Raw genomic sequence first — 11,499 nt, 5'->3', positions numbered from 1 at the left:
GACTGGCTCCAAGCCTGGATGAAGAGTCATGCAGCGTGGCTCTTCAGGCAGCTCTCCACATCTACTCTGAACCTATAGGAATATGTGTAATAGGTGTTTTAGTGCTAGACATCTAGTATGCTGCTGCTTATGTATTCATTATTTGAATTATTATTGTGAAAAACAGTTTTTATTTACATACAGCATTCAGCTCCTTGCAGCAGACATGTTCAACTTCTGTGGGCATTGTTCTGCATTCTCCACATGTGCACCTGCACAAGTACATTTTTAATCAGTGTGACAAATGTTAACCATTTCAGTTGTCAGTTCAGTATGAAGCCTGGTTCAGCAAAATGACCTAATCAGTTGAAGCATATTGTCTTATTCAGCCTGTGTGTTATCATGATGACATTCAGCAATCCACAAATTAATCAGAAGACAGGTAAGTAACTGACTAAGTGAAACTGGTTAGTGTTATATTTAACTTTTTTGTAGTCTAATTAGTTACCTAATGCGTTTCCCCACATTTGTTGAATAATGTGATCTGAAAAAACGAGTAAAATGCCTCCTTTCAAAGCTGGACAAACTGAATTTACTTGGGTTTACCACCCACTACACTCTTAGAAAGAAATACTAGTACTACCTTTATTAGGTATAAACAAAAGGAGTAATTAAATTAACGAAACAGTAATAAAAATCAAGTGTTTAATCTGTGAACAGACAAAACAATCACAATTCTTCATTACATGAAACCCTAACGTTTTTAGCTAGTCAGTGGGAGCGTACCTCGGCAGCTAACTCGGTTGCTAGCTCGGCGTCAGTATCCCATAGCAGATAGTCAGTAATACATATTGCTAACTTGCATAAATAGGAGACATACATTACCATTCTGTTGCAGACTGTGAGGCACGAGATTGTGCATGTTCATTGTCTGACTCCGAGTCAGTGTCTGGCTCTGATGGCTCAAACATGTAGGGCTGGGTCACTGCAATGCTGTTAGCGCGAGCGTCCATTGCTACTGTTGCTATGTTACACGGAGGCGGCCCCCTTCCGCGCGTGGGTGTGTTTCCAGCGCCTTCAGCAGACACGCCCCCAGCGTTTGGCAGCACAGAGAAGTGCTTGATTTTTCATGATTTTAAAAGATAATTTTACATACTTAGACAATTTTTCTAGCATTCAAATTTGGAAGGATGGTTAATAACACATCTGTCTGTGATGTGACTAACTCAGAACACAAATATATTTTCACTTTACACGGTCTTTAAGAGCAGATCAGTGGTCGATTTGTTTCTGAAAAATGCCCCCTGTGGCGTATACATCATAATATATTACATTATTAAATCAATGTGTAAGAAGCATTTTATTGTAGTAGCTACTTGAGGTGGAGCTGGTTTTAACTACTTCAACCACTGTATATTCAGTTATGTATTTCAACTCAGTGTCTCCCTCTATGGGTCATGAGATGATGGGACAGGAAAGAAGCAAAAAGAAGTTCCTTGCTTTCATATTTGTGTCTTTGAATTGTAGCTTTAGGCATCAAACTGTTATTAAAATGTAATCATCTCAAACATCTGACAGACACTGCTTTTTATAAGGGGTCAAAAACAGGAAACTCCTGTGTAATCCTTTATAATGCATTGTACTTTATAAAGTCATCATAAGTTTCTAATGAAAAATCTGCAGAGAAACCAGTATTTAAAGTTGCATAAAAATGGAAAAGCTCAAGTCAATTAAAAGCACTTGAGTAAATGTGCTTAGTTTCTTCCCACTGCTGATAAGAGCTCTACCCATATGAACTTATATTGTCAATCATGACAGTTGATGATGATAGCGGCATGTGTGTATAGCAGGTAGTCACAGCAGGAGTTCCTCTGCCCACCTGGAAGATCTGCAGAGATGAATGTACACACACACACACACACTAAAATGACAATTAATTAATCGCTGCAGGTGGTATAGATACACATTCGCTCCCTGTCTTACTCAGAGAGACCTGAGGTTTCACATTTGTATTCGCTTCACGCACACACAGAGGCACAGCAGGTGGGCAGACATACTGTAATTATTTGCTGTTGCTCACATGTTAATTTCTGATTAATTATACTCAGCGCAACATTTACTGATCATGTCAGTCCTCTTTAATTATAGTTATGGATACAACAAATATGGGGTTTAAAAACGTATTACAGTGATATTTGGAATAAACTATACATATGAATGCACTTTAATATCCATTTATATGTGTAGTGCAGCACAGGTCTATGCATGCAAGGACAATCACATCCATGTTTGGGTCATTAGTTTGCTGTAATAGTGGAGAAATGTCACTCGACTCCTTGACGGATGAATGATGATGGGTCACACTTTAAAATATGATGAGAGACGTAAAAAAAGAACTGAATTTAAAATAAGCACCCTGTACATCAGTGGAGGGCACAGTCAACCATAAAATAACATTTTTTAAAAGTCAGATTTTTTTTTTATAGCTATGATTGAAATCTTAATGGGCACTTCTGCTTTTTATATATAGGCCTAAAAAAGGTCTCAGGAGGAAATCCCATCCTCCTGACTACTTTTAATCCACTAAACATAGACTCATATGATGCCCCCTAAATAGGCAGCTTTAGATATTTTCTGATGCTTCAAAATAATTATGGAAGCTATAATAATAATGATGATAAACATAATAATAGCTGATGAGACACATTTTGATGTTGAGATGTGTGAGGTATGTCACTATGTTCACTTTTTTGGAGTAAATCCAAACTTTTAAAAGATGGAAACCTTTCAACCCCACACATACTAAACAACATGTTCTCACATATAAAAATTACTCTTATCAATTAATGTTTTAACTCACACACTTACACACATCACAGTCACTAAAAATACACACATTGCATCATGAGGTAGAATAAAGTCCACGCATCACACAGGCCTCATTTCACTTCAGTGTTTAATATTCACTTTCTTCCTTTCGTTTTCTAACCTGCATACCTGATCATCTGTGCGGTGTTACCTTTGTGCCGCACACCTACGTGCACAGCAACACAACATGAACACACAATCTCTCACTGTCTGTGTAGTATAAATTGAGCCAGGTTGCTGTCTTAACTGGGTCACCACAGTTTTCCCATGGAGCAGTTTAACATGTTATGTAATGGCTTATAAATATAGCCAATCAGTGTTGAGTGTATGTGAGCAGTCGCAGCAGGCTGAGTTGCCATCTGAAGAAATTGAAAACTGTGTCAGCTCTGTTTTAAAGCCCAGAATATCAAACGTGTTCGACCTGATTCATTTGAAATATATTAGTCACGTACAATAGATGCTGCAAGAGTTCACTTCGTGGTGTTCCCCTCATCAGATTTCCACTTCTTGCTTGCTTCATACAATAATCTTGTCACAATGTTGTAACTTTACAATTCTCCTCGTTCAGCCGCTAATCGTGTTTAGTATTCACGCTTGGCTGTCACACACTGATAGTCCTTGTACTGAGAGCTCCGCCAATCAGTCTGAGTGAAAGAAAAAATGTTTTCATCTCACTAAATGAAAGTGTAAACAGCACCGGAGGATTCATGACACTGTATAATGATGCGTCCTGTGTCTGTGAGAGTGATAGGATAATCCAGTTGTGGAGATTAGATGAAAGAGGCAAGTTTTATCCCTTTGATGGGAGCATTTCCATTTGAACACATTTTTAACACACAGACACATACAGACATACATCCATACATCCATACATCCCACCACCATCATTATACACGCTTCTCAATGTTCTGTCAATAGTCATGGCCAGTACATGGTCTCTGTCTTTAAGGGTTATTTCATGGGAATAAAATGCCAGAACTGGTTAAACAGACTGATGAAAAGAGGCTAAAAATATTCTTGAAGTTCTATTTTGTATATGGATGGTCAGTCAGTGTAAAAGAAAGTGTGAGTGAAGCACCAACTTGAATCAAATAAAATGTTCATTCATGTGGTAAATTGTGAAGTAAAAATTCTTAAATTTGAGAGTGATAGAGTGATATTTTCTCTTTTATATTGTTACAGATTGAATATCTTCAGGTTCTTGATGACTAATATGACAAGCTGAGCCATTTGAGGGCATCATGTTTGACTCTGGAAATAACTAGCGACATTTTTTTAATTATTTATTGACAAACAAGAGTTTGACACTTACCTAAAAGGCTGTTTTCACACTCATCTAGATGGTTTCTCTGTGCTCATTGAAAATCTGATTTTAAAGGGTGGGCCTAAGAGCAGAATTTGTGACATCATACCCAGCTTGACAGCCACTCGTGGTCTAATATGAAATTTACACAAGTGTAATGTGGAAGCTGGAAGCCTCCAAGGTGCAAACACTGAGAATTAAGTAGGAGACACTTGATGTGGAAACCTGAAGCTTACAGTGCACATGGACTTAACAGTGAAGTAATTATTTTTTATATTCTATTTTAGTCCAAATTTTTGTTTTCTTTCTCTTCTATTTTTCTTCACTTATATTGGGTTCTTTTTTTAATTGTATATTTTAATGTTTCCAATTCTTAATGTTCAATTGTACATTATTTTCCCTTTCTATTATAATTGGGTTTTAAAATATTGAAATTGAAATACGCTATATAAATAAAGCTGCCTTACCTTGCCTTGCCTTAAACTCAGATTTTCAATGAGCACAGATAAACTTTCCACTTTCAGTAGAAAAATGTGAAAACAAACTTGTAGGTAGTGTTGATTCAGTTTTCAAATGTCTTATCTAGTCTGATAAGTTCCAAAACCTAAAGATATTCAATCTATAAAGATATAAAATAGATAAATATCAGCAAACATTCACATTTAAGAATTTTTTACTCCTCAATTTACCAACTACATAAGAAGACAAACATTATTGTTCATGATGCTTTTCCACAATGCATAGTGTTGCTTGTCATTATTATTTCAATACAGTAGGCTGATAAAACCCCGCCCACTATACCTGTCACTCACGCTCTAATCCCGCCTCTTGGTCAATGCCCGCCTGTCAATCAAACATCGACCACGCCCCCCCGCCTGCCTGTAAAAAAAACAGCAGCGGCGGCCGTTGGGGGGGAGAGAGTAAATAGAGAGAGAAGCCTCAAGATGGCTGACTCGCAGGGCTCCGTTCACCTCACCGGAGCTGCTGCTGCTGCAACTGCGGTAGCCCCGGCGGTCGCCCCCGTGAAAAACCCGCTCGCCAAGCCGACAGAGGGGAAAGGAGCCTCTGACAACCGCTCTCATACTTCCCGGGATTGTAACGCGCCGCCGCCGCCCAAGAAGGTCCGAGTCGAGGAGCGGAGCATCAAACCCAAGAAACTCACCGGCAGCGGGAGAGAGAAACTCCAGCAGCCGAGTTACGGCAGCTTCAGCTCGGTGCCTGCCACCGGCGGATCCCAGCCACCGACAAACACACACAAAGTCTTCAAACAGAGCGATTTCTTCCTCCACAAGCCGCCTTCTTCTTCTAATACTACTACTTCTTCTTCTTCTTCCTCCTCCTCATCCAAACCCAAGAAACCAAGCAAAGACAAACAGCGGGAGAAAGAGAGGGAGAAGGGGAAAGGAGGCGGAGAGGAGAAAAAGAAACATAATAAACAGCAGCCGTTGTTGTTGACCTCCGGACCCGGGAGTAACGTTAGCAACAACGATATCAGCAGATTCAACAACAACTCTGCAGTGAAGAGAGAAAATGGGGAGGTCATATTGCCACCAAAAGGTAGGCCATCATAATGTAATATATTTGGTTAATTTTTTATTATAACACTGAAGCGATTTCGTAAAGTTTTGAGTTGTGTTTATACATATATAAATACAAATAGGCTAGTGTTCAGCCCTTTTTTATAGTTGTGTGCAGTTGTCTGCCTCCTAATTCGTCTGGACAGTCCCGCTACTGTTTAAAACGCCTTGTAATAAAAAAAAGAAAGAAAACAACCGTAGGACATTTAAGTGTTGCCTTAATCTAAATATAGTTCGATTAAAACATTTACATAGAGTTTAGAGGCTATAAAGCGCAGTTTTAGTTGATGTTTCTACGCGTTTTGGCTCAGTTAGCTGCCTGCTTTTCGTCGCTTGTTCACCCGCTCGTGAACCCTCGAGCTCCACAACAAGCGTTCCAGGGCAGTAGTCGCGCGACCTGGTTGTTCCAAGGTAACCAGCTGCTCTCGTGCTGCTGCGGAATCGTTACCTAGTTACCGTAGTTACGTGATAATGGCCTAAATGTAACCCATTTTAATCATATTTATATAAAGATGCGTTTAATGTGTATGTGTAATTAATATGTTAGAACGAAAGCTGTAATCGCGTACACGGTTGTAATGTGGATTGAAGTAGACGATTATTTACCCTGTAACGTTGTTTTTAATTATTTGCTTGCCTTTTTGAGCGGATTATATGTGTTAAAACTACACGCCGCTGTCACAACAATATGACAGCCGCCCGCCATTATAGGGTAAGTGTTGTTTTGGTGGAGCACCACGCCCCCCTCTGTAACCTCAGGCTGTATGGGAAGCAGACACGAAGCTCCGCGGCTTGTTGATACTCCATGTTCCGCAGTTGGACAGAACATGTTGTTTTCATTCAGCGTCTCCTCTAATTATTTTTTTCTTTGTGTTACACTGAGAGCTTTATTATACAGCTGTAATAATATACTTAACATAGCAAGTTTCACCGCATCATGTAGCTGTGTTTGGCGGCTGGTCCATTGGAGTTGTTGCATGACATTTATGTAACTGAGAAGGAAATACCTGAATAATTTGACTCAGGTGCAACAGCAAGTTGTATAAATTATGAATAATTGTGTCAGCTTGGTGTGCTGCAGCCTGTAAGAACAAGACAAGTCCAAACATTTAACATTATTACATAATTACCAATTATTAATAAATAATAGCAATATTGCAATATCCCCAATTCCAGATAATAAAGCATCTAGTCTCGTCATTTAATCATGTTACATAAGTGTTAGAGCTGAACATATTTGAATAATACATACAATACACGATACACCTGTGCAATCTAATCCAATCCAACACAACTATACTATACATTAAATATTTATGAAGTTTATACATTTTCTGTTTTTGTTGACATTGTCAGAATGGTGGTGATTCTGGTTTATGTTTATTATTGAGATGGTCATAGATGGTGGTGTACTAGAGTGAAAAAATGTAAAAAATAAATAAATAAAAATAAATAATTGAAAAATTGAATGTTGTTCCTAATATTTTTTTGACACTATTAACATACGTTGAGGGGGGGGGGGGGGGGGGGGTAATATTAAGGATACTATTTAATGTAATGCACCCCAGTACTCCGCCACCACTTGGTATAACCTCAGTAATAAACATAAAGTCGAATAATCACCTTTTTGACAATGTTAACAAAAACTGAGCATGTATAAACGTATTAAAAGTAGAATTTATAGCAGAGCTGTTGTAATGGATTGAATTTGATTGCACAGGTGTATCTAATGGAGTGCTTGGTGACTGTATGTCAACTAAATGTTCATTATGCATTCCAGGAAAAACTAAATTGTTATGCTTTATGTCAAATAAATGAAAGGAAAGCAGTTTCTGATCAACCTACATGTTGCTCAGCGTTATTGTACCTTACCATCATAAACATAATTGACATCAGGTCATTCATGAATTTCAAATAGGCTCAACACATTATCTTATAAATAGGTTCATTTAATTAATACCTGATGATACATTATTTTATTAATTTGAGTGATAGGGTCACAGCTGAATCTGCTAATATGACTCATATGTCTCATTACTGGAATTGTGTGTAGTTTATTTATTTATTTATTTCTTGCAGCATTTAATAAAAAATGGCAGACACACACTGGCAATGTGTGTGTATATTTTATTTGTGTTTGTGTTAAGACACTCAGCAGCAGTATGCAGAGGACACATGTCAGTGTTTGGGACTGCATGATGTCACCTTTTTCCAGTTGGGTAGTTTAAGAGGTCATGACGTGCTTTGAACAGCCACCGCAGTCAGTAAGAGCAGCAGAACGCGACGTGTTGTTGGCCTGTAGTCTTAACACACCATCAGAGAGCCACGCTCTTGTAAACAGGCTTTGTTGGATGTCATTTTTGTTTTTATTCAAGGCGAATGGTGGCAGGCAGTGCTCACCAAGAGATTTCAAAACAGATGTAGAAATACCAGCACTCCCTCGTCCGTCTCACAGAGGTGCTGAATCTCTAATTGCTCCTGCGGCCAGCAGAAGGTGATTGCAATTACATCAAATAGCTTCAAATGTGAAGAAGTAGTATGAATGTGGGGAAACGGCATTAATCCTTACCAGAATATTTCTAAGGAGGATTAAAATGATCCGTTCTGAGCTGCACCTGCCTGTAAATACTGGTAACAGTGTGTCAGTCTTCCTTCTTGACTGTGAGTCAGCCGCAGTAGGCGATGCGGAAATAATATCATTTTGAATAGGATCCTTTTTATATATTGAATAACACAGGGGGGTTTTCCCAATATGCGTTGAGTGGCAGTTTGGCCTCATGTTCAGACAGATCGCTGCGTTCATAACAAGCGGATGCGAGTTTGAGTTCGAGGCCCGGTCCTGAAAAGTGTCCTTGAGTTTACAGAAGGAGTCCCTGCCAGCTTCAGGAGTGCCGCTCCGAAGCAGATTGTGCTCTGACCTTCCTGGAGGGGATCAAGAGAGTATCACATCATCGCAGTAATATTATTAGTGGTGTAGGTTTTTGCTGCTGGAGCGACGCTGAAGGCCAGGAAGAGCTGACTGCCGGTTACAAGTGGGGCAAGACGGGGGGAAAGCCAAGCCAAGTTTTCATTTGGGTGACCTTATGTGACACTCCTACATTACATCCAGGCTGAAATAATTATAACCAACTGCAGTGCTCTCAGTAATTTCAGCTGTGAACATTAACAGACTAACCTACTTAGTTATTAGATAAATTATAACTCAATAACAAAGCTGGTACAGTTGCCAATGCTTAAATACCACTTGTCATTATTTTCACAACTGATTCACCTACTGATTATATTCTCCATTAGTTGCATGGTCTTTAAAATGTTTTTTTAATCTGGTGGAAAATCTACTTTGATAACTCACAGATGACCAAAATAGTTGCAGATTCATTTTCTGTCGATCAACTATCGATGAAGTGACTAAACGTTTGATCTGTAGTGCTTTTCAACTGCATGTTTTGGTTGATTAAAGGACTAAGAAATTAAATAAAGAGCAGCTTGTTTGATAAAGGTGTAATATGACATTTAAGCCTTGCAGAAACAGGAGTTTACATTTAGGGCATTCTTCATATACATCAACCTGGAAAACACTGTCTTATTCTGTCATTATTCAGTCTTCCAGTTACCTAGAAGTCGCACATCTTTCTAGACACCATCCCGAAAGAAGAAATCATGTAAACTCAGATTTTTGTTTTTTTGTTTTTTGGAGGGGGGGTCGGGTTAATGGAAATCATGTAAATGTCTAAATTGCGTTAATTAGGTTGTTTGTGTTCATGTAAATGGTCCACCAAGCGGACAGAAATCCCCCCATCAGTATAAAAGAGCTGCAATCAGCACCCCAATTGAGTCAGTGTCACTTAGCTCATTTGTTCGGCATAAAACAGCCGACACTTAACTCTGCCTGAGCAGTTGCAGGTCACAACGACACGCAGGCTGCACGAATCTTAACTACTAAATCACTGAGATCTTTTTAAGGTGGCGAGGTGTGGATTTGCTACACCAGTAGGGGTTAGCCGACCATCTGGAGTATTAGGATTTTCCTCTGAGGGCAGGGTTACCTCTGGTCCTGCAGATAAAAACAAACATAATGCTGGTTTCTTTGGTGGCTCTGTGTGAGGCCGGGGTCATGGAGCTGTTAATCACATGCCATGAAGTCATCATTCATGTCTGCCAAGCTGCTAAAATATATTGAATCAAGCTGTTTTTATCAGTAATTACTCATTTCTAGCTCCTAGATCTGTTTCTGTTTTGTGAGAGTCAAATGTATCTTTTTCAGTTTCACAGCATTTTAGAGTTGAGGGAGCACAGCGGACACTTCATTTTAAGGACAGATGATTCAACTACATACTCCCAACTTTAAGTAAAAGTTTGATGCCGGTGAGCAACGGCGTAGTTGCAGTTTACAAACTGCCAGCCTCCGGCTCTCCATCTTTCAAAGTGTTTCTCTCTCCTGTGATCATCCCGACATTGAAAACCACCTGCTGGGTTCTCCTTCAAAAAACCAGCTGCTGCTAGAAAGTCACCAAAACGAGAAAAAAAAGAGACAAAAAGTTTCAGTTACATGTTCAGTTGATTTCTGAGTCACTCAGAAACCACCTCGTTTTTACATTGTAGTCACGAACCACTTCGAACTTGTGACCCTCTCTCTCTCTCGTCACGTGATCTCTAACGACTGAAGCACCATCCGGTCCTCTTCAGTGCGTTTTCCTCAGGCTGTGATTAATCATCTCTAATTTATCTCCTGTTCACTGTAAATTTTAACTTTATAACTGCCTGGCACGTCTTTGTGAGTCTGGCAGCGGATCTGAATTAGACCTCTTTTTTGTGGGCGGCTTCCTGTGGAGCTAAATTGATGTTTTGAAACATGGTTTTTCTCCACCTGGCAGCTTACAGTGTCTGGTAATTTTTACAGCATCTATTTTACAGACTTCCTAAAATGGTTTGTTAGCATTCTTGGCATTCCTCCTTTTAAACACAAGGCATTTCTACCTACCTGATTGTTAGATAACGAAGAATAATGACCCACTACAATTAAAAAAGAAAAAAAGAAAAGTGGCTAGGTATTCATTTAAGTTTCATTCAGTCTAATTCTCCCGCTGCCCCTTTAAGCCGTTAGGTTTTCAAAGCGTTTCCTCCTTTGATCCTCCAACCCCACTGTGTTCACTTTCCCACTCCTCCACGTCCACGGGAGAACGAGCAGTCTGAAAACATGGCTTCCTTTTTTTTTTTTTTAGAGAGAGAGAGATGGATGTGACAGAGTTCAAAGAACAAAAGTTCTTTGGAAAGGAAAAGAAAGAAACAAGAAGGAAAAAAGGAAGGTTTTATGTCTTTATGGGGGGAAATGAAAGGAAATAAAGAATCAAAGGAGATGACTTTTACAAAAGATTTTGATAAAAAAGTGAAAGTTATTTAAAAAAAGGTGAGGCTCAGCTGGAGGGGGGGTGTCAGGGTTTGTTAGGTGTCAGGCGTCTGGCTCAGGAAATGCTGTATGACTGTCTCTGTGGGGGTGTCAGCAGGACACGAGGAGGAGGAGACAGGTATTTCATTCTCGTACTCATTGCAGGAACTCTGACACAATAGCTACAGGAAGGTGTATCTTCAGTAGGTGTGGTTTATAGGAAGCAGAAGAATAAATTAAGAATTAAAGCTGAAAATCTCCACAATAACACTGGTAATAATAATATCACTGCTGATCATTATAACAAAGTGGGAAGGGTATAAACAATGTATTAGCACCACTGATCAATAAGGAGGAGTGATTGGCATCTCAATAGCTTAAGATCA

General features: G+C 39.3%; 1 protein-coding gene across 1 annotated transcript in view; it reads left to right on the top strand.

Moving 5' to 3' along the window:
* The first annotated feature begins 5,066 nt into the window (after positions 1-5,066).
* LOC128385214 (lysine-specific demethylase RSBN1L-like) overlaps positions 5,067-11,499 on the top strand; it is a 34,047-nt gene continuing 27,614 nt past the window's right edge. The window contains exon 1 of the mRNA XM_053344066.1: positions 5,067-5,707. Within this exon, the coding sequence (XP_053200041.1) occupies positions 5,095-5,707 (613 nt within the window). The 5' untranslated portion in view covers positions 5,067-5,094. The remainder of the gene's footprint in view (positions 5,708-11,499) is intronic.

The sequence above is a fragment of the Scomber japonicus genome, chromosome 23, assembly GCF_027409825.1.
Source record: "Scomber japonicus isolate fScoJap1 chromosome 23, fScoJap1.pri, whole genome shotgun sequence".
Classification (NCBI taxonomy): Eukaryota; Metazoa; Chordata; class Actinopteri; order Scombriformes; family Scombridae; genus Scomber; species Scomber japonicus.
The sequence above is the reverse complement of the archived record's forward strand: the minus strand, read 5'-3'. Positions and strand labels throughout refer to the sequence as shown.